Source organism: Eretmochelys imbricata, chromosome 2 (assembly GCF_965152235.1).
Source record: "Eretmochelys imbricata isolate rEreImb1 chromosome 2, rEreImb1.hap1, whole genome shotgun sequence".
NCBI classification, from domain to species: domain Eukaryota; kingdom Metazoa; phylum Chordata; order Testudines; family Cheloniidae; genus Eretmochelys; species Eretmochelys imbricata.
In genome coordinates, this window is record NC_135573.1 from 51991724 (window position 1) to 52004529 (window position 12806).

The 12806-nt window shown below is 45.1% G+C and overlaps 1 protein-coding gene across 1 annotated transcript in view; it reads left to right on the forward strand.

The window, feature by feature from the left end:
• The first annotated feature begins 516 nt into the window (after positions 1-516).
• ZNF704 (zinc finger protein 704) overlaps positions 517-12806 on the forward strand; it is a 140597-nt gene continuing 128307 nt past the window's right edge. The window contains exon 1 of the mRNA XM_077808949.1: positions 517-789. Within this exon, the coding sequence (XP_077665075.1) occupies positions 517-789 (273 nt within the window). The remainder of the gene's footprint in view (positions 790-12806) is intronic.

Here is a 12806-nt window from a genome sequence, read left to right on the forward strand (position 1 = left end):
CCAGTCATGTGGCAAATGTTAAGCACCGCTAATCGTCTCGCCCTGGCTCCCTTTCTCAAGCAGCAGCAGCAGCAGCGAGCCTTTCCTCCCGCCCCGGGAGAGGCGTGGTGGTGACAGCGCTGGAGCATGGCCATTGCTCTCCTGCGAAGCGCCCGGCTGAGCTCACGGTGAGCGGGAGGAATCCAGTCCGGGTTTTGGGGCAGGGGACGAGCGGGCTGCCTGCAAGGAGAGGCGAGTAAAGCAGGAACGCACCGCTGCCGACAGCTGGGGCAGAGCAGAAGGGAAGGGCGGGGCAGGCCCGCGCCGAGGTGGGGAAGCCGCGGGACTGGGGAGTCAGTGCCCCCCCACCCCCCCCGAGCCGATTGCACCCGCCTGTCCCATGGCTGCAGCGCGCCCATTGCGCCGCCCCGCTGCCCCCTCCAGCCGCTGTGTCCCGCTGTGAGCGCCGCCGGGTGTCTATGAGTGGCCGGCGCGGGGCCGCCGCCCTGAGCTGAGGCGCGCCCCGGGCTCCGTATCATGCAGGCGCGGCGCTTGGCCAAGCGATCCAGCCTGGGCAGCCGGCGGCGAAGCGTGCCGCTGGCAGCGCCCGCCCCGGACGGGGGCCGGGTCCCCAAGCCCGAGAGCGGCTGCTGGAGGCCGCCCGGCCGAGAGGGCTCTGCCGCGGCGCTGGAGGAGGAGGAGGACGAGGACGTGGTGGTGGAGGTGGAGGAGGAGGAGGAGGATGAAGAGGAAGGCGGCTTGGGGAGCCCGCCCGCGCCGCTGCCCATCCCCGCCAAGGGAAGCCTGAAGGTGCGTCCCGGGCCGGGGGGCTGGAGTCCCGCCGGCCCCCTCCCGGTTAGGGAGTGTCTTGAGTGCCCTGCCCTGGCCTCCCTCTGCCCCTGGTCCCGTGGGAGGCGTTGGCGAGGTGTCCCGCTCCCGCTCCGGGGTGTCGCTGCAGGCGGGGCGGGGCGGCCGCTCCCTAGTCCGGAGCGAGAAGCTGCGCGCGGGGGCGGGCTGCCCCCCTCTCTGGGATGCGGCCTGGCGGTGTGCGTCATGGGTGCTGCCCCCCGGGTGCTGCCCCCTGCCCGTGGTGGGGTGACGGAGCAGGTCGTGGTTTGGGAGAACTGGGGTGTTGGGGGCAGCACCCGTGACCCCACCGCACCTCGGGGGGGGGGGAGGGGGGTGAAGATGGGGAGCGTGCTGTGAGTGCCACCATCTTCTCTGGGGTTGGGCATGGGTGATAGGGGAGGGGCAGAGGTGCTGCCCTTCTAAGACTGGAGGAGGGGAGCCTTGGGGGTGAGGGTTATGGGTGCACTTCAGGACTGGGTGCACCACCCCCTCAGTGCCCCAAGCTGTCTCTTTCTCCAGGGTGAGGCATGGGGGGGGGGGGATGTGGTGGGTGCTGCTCCATTCTCTGGTGTGGGTGTATGTGTTGTGGATGCCACCCTGTTCTCCAGGCTTGGGCTCAGAGATGGGCATTGTGTCTGCTGCCCCTTCCTCTGGGTGAGAGGTGGTCTTTTAGCTTAAAAATGCTATTGAAAACTGCAGTAATACACAGAAAGATATAAACTAGAGAATCTCAACATGTAAAATAATCCATTGTTTAGCTACAAGGAGCTATATTGTTGGCTTACTGCTGTTCCTTAGCTCACTGAAACAGGAGGGGTAAGTCATGGGTATAGCAAATGAGGAGCTGTTTTGCTGTTTATAACATAAACAGCTGTGATCCCCTTTTAAATCTGATTCTGTACTCAACAAGTATTGAAAGTAGTGTGAGCTTTACTTTACTAGTGCTCAGCGTGGTAAACAACAAAAACAAGCGGGGTTATTTTTTGGTTTTTTGTTAACCTTATAATTTTACGGGGGATTGTTGGTTTCTGAAATAGTGGGTACAGCCATTTTTTTGAAGTAGGAATTAGCATTTTATCAGGGATTTGGGAAAAGCAATCAAAGTCATGGGAATCTTACAATTAAAATGGATGTGGTGATGTCTTCTAACGTTTTAGGTGGTTTAGAATACAAAAAAACCCCACAAATATTCCCCTTCTTAAATGTATGTTCTCAAGATTTATTGTCAGATGATGTTGAGGGATTTGTAACTTAATTTTGACCATCACTTTAGATTTTTCAGGAGTAAAGCTGGACATATGAGTGCCCATGTGTCACATGAGACACAATTGCCAAGAAGTGCTAGGATATGAGGGTTACAGGTAGCTCTGGTAAGCTGCATTAAATGGGTGATTTTAAAAAAAATGTTTAATTTCCATATTAATTGAATATTAAGATTTACTCAATGCCTACACAAGAGGTTTTCGTGGGGTGCTCAGAGGAGTGTTCAGGGAGGTGAGCGGCAATGACAGTCCTGCGTGGGGGGGTACGGGGAGGGCGTGCCACCTCCACCTCCTGACTTACCTCAGCAGGCCACACAGCCTGTGGGTCAGTGTCAATGCCTCCATGCCCAGTTCTCGCTCCATCCCCAGAGACTGTCGCACACACCTTCTCCCACCCTGAAAACCCAAGGCGAGAGGGACAGGTATTGAGGGAGGGCACACCCAAAAATTGTACCTCAAAGAGGGGAACTCGGCTCAAAAAGTTTGAAAACCGCTGGCCTAAGCCCTGTGTGGAGGCTTGATTCAAAGTCAATGTGATTATCTCCATTGAGTTCAGTGTGCTCGGGATCAAGACTTGTCTGAGCGTTTTAGAAATGCCTGTAGGCCCTGAACCTGCAAAGGTTTATGCACTTGCCTAACTTTACTAGCATGAGCAGCTCTGTTGATTTCAATGAGACAACTCATGGTAAATAATAATAGTAATGGTAGTAAAGTGAAGCATATTGCATAAAGTAAGTCTTTGCAGGATCGGGGACACAGGTAGGTAGAGATGTTGTGGGACATTTATATTGAAGCCAGATAATTATATACACTTTTTTTTTTTTAGTTTTAACAGTTCTATTTAATGATTTTCTAACAACGAGGAAAAAATATGAAAACCTTATAGAACTTGTGAAAGGTGCCAGGTTGATATTAGTCCTTTGCATATCCACAGAAAAAAGCAAAACAAAAGCATCAACAATGCATGATACCTCTGCGCTATTAAAGTGTTTCAGTCCTTACTCAGAGGGATTGTTGTAGGAGTGTGAGGGTAAATCCAAGCAAGTTCAATCATTTGGCCTGTCTGCAGAGCCTTTTGCAAAGGTGTCAGTTGGAGTGATAGTTTTTGTGACACATCACTGTGATCTGGACTGAGACCACCAATCCATATTATTCAGGTTTCCAAGCAGTTGACACCTTGTAACTACTTAGTCACTTCAGATCTATGTGACACTTGAACTGGTAATCTAGAGATGAAGGGCTCTGTGATCGATTACTAATCCCATGTATCACCCCATTCCACTGAAGTTACAATTATTAAAGTCTTTGCATGTGGCATGGAAAGTGAATCTTTTTAAAGCATATGTTATGAGGCAAATTACATCTTGTATCACATCGGAGAAGGAAGCTAATGGGGAAAGTCTAAAGTGGAATACTGGTAAAATTAAATATTATCTGGATTATATAGCTATAAATTGCATACAGTGTGGATTTCCTGAATATACTATTTGCCAACACAGAAAACATTCTTTTGAAAAGTGTGTTATGTGAATACATATGACAGTATTCAGATGTGAGGGTTTCTGTCTTGCATTGATTGTATGTATGTGCCTAATGTTCACTGACAAGCATGTGAGTCTTATAGATCAGATCACGGTAGTAATTTTGTTTTTTGATCAGATACTGTTCAATGTAGTTTACTTGGTCTAAAGTGTTATCTCTTTCACTAAATAGTGGCTTTCATTGAGTAGTAACATAGGTGTTGGTATATTAGAAGAGAGTATGCATAGTTGTCAAACTGCATTGTTTCAGTGTTTTATTCTTGACTAATTTCAGAGTAACAGCCATGTTAGTCTGTATTTGCAAAAAGATGTATGCATCCGATGAAGTGAGCTGTAGCTCACGAAAGCTTATGCTCAAATAAATTGGTTAGTCTCTAAGGTGCCACAAGTACTCCTTTCCTTTTATTCTTGATTAAGTATTATAAACAAAATATTGAGTTATAATTTAACATGTACAAGTATATAAGTGAGATTGCCCTTGTTTATAGACTGATAAACATTTGCCCCCATGAATCAATTCTCAGGACTCTAATAAAATAATTTTAAAACATAACACATTAAAAATAATGAAACAGACAAAATGAAGCTCACTCTGACCCCGAAACCATAGGAGCAAATAGGCCTTGCATCATGCACTAAACGTCAGAAAATTTAGATTCTTGGCAAATACGTAGCCAAGGGCCTGTGACCAAAAACATTCTATCTCCTGTTCCCAGAACTCAGAACTGGGAACTCTTAGCAAAACTGACACCAGTTGATGTCAGCTATTAATAGATGTTTCATATGTAGTCAGGACCTAAATCATGATGGGCTTTATAAATAAAATTCAAAATCTGGAAACAGTGGTTTTCACTGCATTCCATGCAATGCGGGTGCAATGTGTACTGTCTCCAGAGAACACCATTCAGTAAGAGGGATGCAACATTCTCATTGTCTCTTGTAGGTATCTAAAATGTGTTTATCAACTTGATATTGAAGGATCAAAGAACTTTACATTAGCTGAAGATTCCAAGTTCTCTTCATTGAATGGTTTATGTGGAGTGAATTGCAATAGTCCAGTTTGTTGGCATGGGGGCTGCACTGGAGTTAGGGCTTGAAAAAATTATTTTATATCTAATTACCGATTCGTGAAAACTGCTTGTGCCACCATACCCCCAAAGCCATGCCCTCTCTAATATAAAGAAATAAAACTGTTGTATACTGTATTTACTGGTGACAACATCAATCAGCTTTCTATTTAACATATTTTAAAATGTGGAGGGAAAGAGGATGACAGAGACACTAAAGAGAAGTCAAGAAGTTATCTGCCACAATCTGTTATAGGAAAGAAAAAGTAGAGTGACGTCAGGGAGAGAAAATAGATAGAACATGCAAGCAAAGAAGCTATTGTAAGTACGGCTAGTGGAAAATAAGGGAAAAATTGAATACATTTGATTTTCATTAACGCTCATCTAAATATATTTGCTGACTAGTTTAAAGACCTTATTAAATATGAGTTGATGTATAGTGAAATTAATCAAATATCTATTTCTGAAGTTGTTGGTTTTTTTTTAATGAGTCCCTTTTACCTTATCTCTTTTTAGCATGTGACTCATCATAGTATTTTCTTGTCTTCTGTTATGGTGGGAAGTGTTTGGCAAATAGGTTGGTCTTGCAGCATGTTCTGAAGATGGCTAAGCTTTGGCTCAGACTTTTTTCTCCTCCAGTAACTTACTCCAGTGTAGGGCACTCTTGACCACAGACACTTTATCTCCAGCTCTTATGAGCTTCATCCTAGGCCTCACTGCTGCATTTTCCCCAGAAGAGGTCCAAGACAGAGAGAGTCGCTGAGTTAGCTGGGACCTGACCTCATGATAGCCTTGGTTTTAATCTATAAGGATTTGTATCCTCCACCTCCTTTAAATGCCAAATCAAAGTACAGGTAGGATGTGTCCTCGTGAGGAAGTACACTGCCACAACATCCCACATAAACTGAAGCCTCTTTGTCATTTGCACCTTTAACCCCAGATATAATGAATGGCAATAGTCCAGTCTGGAGGTGAAAAATGCATGGGTCACTGTGGCCAGATCTTGCCTAAGAGGAAAGAATTGGAGGTGGAAGAAAGCCTTGGGGGACGGCACTTTATGCCACCTGGAACCTAGAAGAGGCATGAGGGTTGTATGTGGTGGAAGAGAGAGATGGAGACTAAGGGAATAAAGGGGGATAGTGAAGTGACCTTTTCAGAACCTTAAAGATCTTGTTTAGTGAAGTTTCCAGGGTCTTGTGTTATCAGAACTAGTTTATCCATGTGCATATGAGAACAATAAATACCAAGTTGCTGGTTGTATAACTTCAGTTTGTCTATGAAACTGTTCTTCTGTGACACAGCTGAAAATTCATCTTCAGCTATAATAGCAGCCATTTGAAATTAGTCTGAAATTAATATATTGGAGTTGTCGCTAGTATTGAATATCTAGAAGCGCAGACTAATTTTTACTGTGCCCATCTAATCTGTGTGAAATCCTCTTGAATCCCTGTGCATCCCGCAATAAGTTAGAGTAATTGTTAGGGGCTGTGGTGTTGTGGCCTGTGCTGGCTACATTAAATCCCAAGGGATCATAAATAATAGAGTATGTGTATTGAGGCTGCACTCTTCATATGATAAGATTATATCAATACCATACAGTTTTTATGAACAGAGAATTGGAAGGAGGACTGGCTGGTGAGAATTCCCTTGGTGAGTAGGAATACTAAAGGACATGTTCATCCCTCAGATACATATACATTACTCTCGTACATACATAAAGCCAATGATCAGAGGGGTAGCCGTGTTAGTCTGGATCTGTAAAAGCGGCAAAGAGTCCTATGGCACCTTATAGACTAACAGACTTATTGGAGCATAAGCTTTCGTGGGTAAATACCCTCTTTGTCAGATCCAACATGTCTGTTAGTCTATAAGGTGCCACAGGACTCTTTGCCAGTAAAGCAAATGGGAGTTCATTGGGCCTAAGGTTAGAATTTAGTCCTAAATGTTCATCAAAGAACAGAATTTCATGGATCTCAATTTCATTTCATTTTGCTAATGAGCAGGTTAGCTTGCATAGGCTGGCTCATACGTCAGCTCTGAAGTTTATTGCTACTTTCTGCTTAGTTTTGTAACTGAATATTTTAGCTACTATCTGGTAGGGGTTGAACATTGAGCAGTTTGGAGACATTAACTGCAGCAGTTTGGAAAAGAAGCCTTATGCATGGATTGGCTAGAATGATTTGTACGTCATAGGCATTCCTGATTAGTAGAGATGGGTGAACCATGTTGCATTCAAAGGGTCACAGATCTACACCTTATTTTTATAGGGTTGTAAAACTAGTTAGTTTTTGAGTCTTTTCCCCAATAATTTCATGTTGTGTGCATATATGTTATTTAGAAGATTCAAAATAAAATAATGAGCTATAAAACCCATTTCATATTGATTTTACAAGACAGTGCTTTCAGGGGGTTACATTCAGAAATCTTTCCGCATATAAAAGTCCTCCCCCACTTGCTTCCGCCAGCCAAATTAGCATTTCCAATTCCAACATCTCCCACAGCCATCCGCCACCCCCATTTGTCCCCAAGAAAGGCCTAGAAAAACAGGTGAGGCTTGCAGTGGGTCTTGAGGCTAAAATTTGTCTTCTGGAGGAAGACAGGAAGCAGAATCCAAAACTGAGGACCCCTTGTTGAGAGTGCTTTGCTGCCAGCTTCTTGCAGTTGTACATGGAGCGGGCTGTGAGTCTGAGCACTTACTATGCCCTCAGCTATCACAGTAATGCACACTTTTTTAACTAAAGAGAAGCCTATGTTAATATATTGAAGATAGAAGAGCCCCCAAACGTAGGCTGGCACCCTGTATTTTTGTTGGAGTTGTGTGAGGGGTGTGTGTGTAAGGGTTGTTTTAGTTCTTTCAGTAGCATTTCTCTCTCTTTCCCTCTGTTCCTTCTTTCGCAGTCTTTCTAAAGTACCACAGGAATTCAATACTTTTTGTAGTAAATCAGGCCTAGATGGGTTGATGTAAGTCCCCTTGCATCGAACTGTGTGTGCATGTGTCTATGTTCAGATTTGTCTCCAGCCAACGTAAGCGCCCTGTTACAGTGATGCAGTAAAACCACCTCCCAGAATGGCATGGATCTATGGTCAACCTGCTGAGGTCGAGTCTGTGTGAGTAAAGATGCTCCATGACCTCCGTCAACCCTAACGGTCCTCCAGCAGCTGTCCCACAATGTCCCATTCCATGCGACCATGATGGCTCTGGTCACAAGTGTAAACTCCATTGGCCAGGGGTCACAGAGACTGGAAACCACACCTGTTTCCCTCCAAACCTCAGCCTGTTTTTGAAATGCCAAGCTTGGCAAGCATGCCTAGCTGCTCACCCTTCTTATGAGCAACTGTCCAACCAGCTATGCTGGCTCCATGCACTAGATGCGCTCCTGCATGGAGTAGACAGGGGTTATTAGATCTCCTGGGCCTTTGGGGAGAAGAAGCAGTGCAGGCACAGCTATGGAGCAGCTGTAGAAATGTGGCGATCTACGAACAGACTGCATGGGGAATGGAGGCAAAGGGATACGTTAGGGATCAGCAGCCTTGCCACGTGAAAGCAAAGGAACTCGGTTAGGTGTCCCACAAGACCTGGGAGGCCAACAATCAATCTGGTGCTGAGCTGCAAACCTGCTGCTTTTACAATGAGTTTTATGCCATGCTTGGCGGAGATCCCACTAGCACCCTGCAGGTCATTGTGGATACCTCGAAGGAGCCAGAGAATCCTGCCGTGCACAGTGAGCAGAGGGGAGCTGATGATTCAGCCACGCTGAGAGCCAGGAGCTGTTTGAGATTCTGCCACAGTCTAGCCAGTCCTGCAAGGGAGCGCAGATGAGTCTGCTGAAGGGAAAGGCAACGCGAGTAAGTGTGCAAATGCATTTTTACTTATAATGTCTAAATTTAAAGATGGTGCCGAGCCCATCCCCAAGTTAATAAGACACAGGTATCAACTTTTCATTATTTTACTCATATGAGAAGAGGTAGAGGTACAACAAACAGAGGTAGAGTTGGTTTCTGCTTTTCCCTAGTAGGTGGGAGTGTGGGAGAGCCTGCGGAACACTTTGTTTATGTACATAGGGTCCTTTTATCCTCCTGAAAGAGACCCTGCAATTTTCTCCTAAAGGTTTCTATGGATGGCTACCTTATATCTTCCTCCATGGAAGGACATTTTCCCATGCCATTCTGAGTTTGGCTGGCACCATTGCAGTAAACAAGCTAGCGGCATATGGGTCTGGATGGCTTCGGGATACCAGCAGCAGCTCTGTTCTCTGTGCCTTTGTTAACCTCAGAAGTGAGATATCAGCTGAAGCTGCAACCACTTGTGCAAAATAATACCAGTACTCGGCGCTATTGCCCAATACTAATACACATGGAATAGGGACTGAAATTGTATTGTTTTATGCAACAGAAAAGCGTCTCCCGAGCAGGCCACACACTCCATAGCTGGGGCTGGAGAGCAGTGGGAGCCAAGGCACTCCAAAGCCAAAGTGAGAATAAGCATTTTTTATTAAGTGTTTATAGGAACAAGGGAACTGAGTTTTGAAACTCATCTTTCCCTTTCCATTGTGACTGTGAAACCAGTGGCACATCTCTCTGTCTTTATCAGCAGCTTCTGGCATGAAAACCTTGAGTGGTGCTCCCTCTATGCAGAACGTCTGGCCCTGAGGAGGAGGAGAAAGAAGAGGAGTAGGGAGGACATGTTCTGTGAGATCCTGCAAGCCAGTGTTCCATCAGACCATGATCCAGAGGCTTTGAGGGCCAATATGACTGACAGCATGGAGAAGGAAATAGGACAGGAGAAAATCCCAGCAGGAAAAGGAAGGGGGAAGTGCACGAGGACATAATGGCTCTTCTGCGGCTGGAAACCCAAATGTTGCACATCCTGATTGACCTACAGGCCCCAAAATCCCAGACTCCCCTCCCTTTGCAGAACTCCATGGTCACTACTTCCTACTCCCCCAACATTCCATGTAGCATCATGTGCCACATCCTTACTCTTAGCACTCCACACAAGGGGACAGCAAGGAAAACCACAGCATCACATACACTCACCTGTGAGAACTGCCAGTGGCATACATGTAACCACAGTGGACTACATCTGTGCACCAAAATGGACAGAAATGTTTACTTCTCTTCCAATTTTAAAGTTCCACTCTGCTAATGTATGTTAAAAGTTTGTATTGCATTGTTTTTCTGCACTGTTTTTCCTACTCATAAAGTTCTATTTTTTGAGAATCAAATTATTTTTTAGTTCACAACACATAATGCAGAATGCATAGTGGTACTCAAAGCACACACATTTGTAAATGTACTGCAAGCACTACACAGTTCTTAGCAGTGCCCAGAGTTTCAGATCTGGAGAACTGTCTAGCACAGAATGCTACTGTGGCTAACTGTTAAAGTGCTGTGAAATTATACAGGACACAATAGGCAGCTATAACCCTTGGGTTATTTTTCTTGCTGATATCCAATCAAGTGAGTAAACACTGCCAGCCTCCCTTCAATTTACCAATAGCACATTCAGCTCTCATTCTGCACCTGCTGAGTTAGTCACCTTGATCAATTGGTCCTTCAGCCTTCATATAGATTGCGCCAGTCACAACATGTCTTCCATTCTTCTTGTATCCTGGCCTTCCTTCTCCATGTTCAGCCATGTCTTTTCACGATAAAATCTTCCCATTTCTTTGGAGGTCAGCTGAGTGGTTGTTTCAGTTCCCGTGGGTACCACTTGGCGACAGCTGAAGTCCACTGATTGCCAGTGAGCCTCGCTGTATGCCCGGCCCATCGTATTTTACTATGCCTGCTCTCAAGGATGACATCCTGCACTCCATTCTGCTGTCTGATCGCTTCACTGGGGACTGGATCATGGATTGAAATACCCAGAATTCTTCTTTCCATCGCCCTCTCAGTGACAGTTGCTGCTCCTCTGTCTTCGTCAGCGCCCATGGGCGCTGTGTTAGTAGTTGAGTGTTTCCTTGGTGCAGTTGAGAGGGCCAATATATGGCTTCATGAGTCCGGGGAGCCAAGGGGAAGGCTGGGTCCCCCAGAATCACTATCAGCATTTCCATATCACCAATTGAAATCCACTGGTTGGGGAAAAAATGCCACAGCTTGCAGCTTTCTGAACTGTCCTGTATTCTTAAAGATGCAAGCATTATGCACCACCTCTGACCGGGCAACATTGATGTTGATGAAATGCCCCCAATGATCCACCAATAGTAGTCCTTTCTATCGATATACTCTGTGGCAAGGTGGGCTGGTGCCAAAATAGGAATGTGCATGCTATCTACTGCCCCACTGCAGTTTGGGAACCCTGTTGCTGCAGATCCATCCACTATGTCCTTCACGTTGCTGAGAGTCACAGTCCTGTGTAGAAGGTTATGATTAATGATTCTACATGCTTGCATAACAATGGCCCCCGCTGTGAATTTTCCAGCTCCAAAATGATTTCCCACTGACCTGTAACAATCCAGTGTTGCAAGATTCCAGAGTGTGACCACCACTCAGTCCTCTGAGGACAAAGCAGTTCTCATTCTAGTGTCCCTATGGTGGTGGACTGGGGCAAGTTTGGCATACAGATCCAGAAATGTGGCCTTTTGCATCTGAAAGTTCTTCAGCTACAGCTTATCATCCCAAACCTGCATTACAATGCAGTCCCATCAGTGCTCAATTTTTGGGCCTAAAAGCGGTGCTCCACCACCTGTGGCTGCTCCATGAATGTTTTTTGCTATGTCCCTCAATAAATTCTTCTTGAAGAAATTGTCATGTCCTCCCCCATTGTTGCCGTACTTTGTGTGGGTCTGTAGCTACAGGCTAAAATCTGTGTCTGTATTTGCAATGTTCATGAGAACGGTGCAGACCTTTGTGGGCTCCATACTTCTGTCAGAGATGGCAGACACCGAAAAGTGCTAAGCAGGTTTATGGGATTTAAAAAGAAAGCCACAAAAATTACGGGATATGGATGGCATTATGGGATGGAGGAAGTTGCATGCTGGCTCCCAGAGATCCCTGAGTGAGTCATTTCTGTCTCACAACACATTGCCAAAAAATTCTAAAGGCATTGTACCAGATGGCTGCTTGTGGTACACTGTGCATTGACACATCCAGTCCTTGTGAGTATGCACAGTGCTGATGCACGTATGCATGCGCCCAGGCGATTTACAGAGTTCAGCAGCTATGCATGCACACAGCTTGCATTGATCAAAGTTTGTAATGTAGATATGGCCATAGTTCAGTTGAAACTTTTAAACTTATAGTGTTTGAGTGGGTTCAGACTTGGGCAAAATGAGTTAATGCGTTCTTATTGATTATTCATGTGCTCATTCATTCAGCTTTCATGTGTACTTTGCAATATACTTATATAAGGGGAACTTATAAGAGACAAACTTCTACAAACCCAAACTCTTTATTTCAGAGGGTGGGATTTTAGCCATGTGGCTGTTATGAACAGTGATGGGAACTGGTAGACGAAGGCCTTAATAGTGAGTTAGGATTGTGCACTGCAATTAAACTGACCAGAGAAAACTGAAGTATATTCGTGTTGAGTGTTGACTGTATAATAATTAGCAGTAGTAATTAAAATAAATTGTGCATCAATGTAAATTGACATAGCACTTTACAAATACAAAGTGTGACACATTCCCTTCCCCTAAAAGAAGGGCTTGTAAGTTTGGTATATTTTGCAGATTTGGGGCAGGGAGGTATTTTTTGTGCTTGTTCATGTTTTTCCATTAGAAATTCAGGCATTGTCTACTCTTGAAGACTTTATGGATGTCCTGGGAGCAATTAGGGTTATGACACTTTTGATGTCAAAGAAACAAAGCTATTCAGACTGTTCTAATCTTGGCTTTTGTTTACTTTTATTAATATCTATTTAAAACACATAGGGAACAGCTTTTTTTGGTTATGAATTAAACTTCTCACTTCTTCAGTTAAACAGATTTAGCCTGTATCTTAGTGGAGCTTTTCAATTGTGTTAATATAATTGAAAAACACACCTTTTTGCCTGTCAAGACATAACCCAAGTTAAATCAGTGCAGAATAGACCAGCCTGGAGAGAGCCTCCAGTCTGCATTTGGGTCAGCTAAGAAATGCTCCACACAAAAATGGAAATCCTGACATTT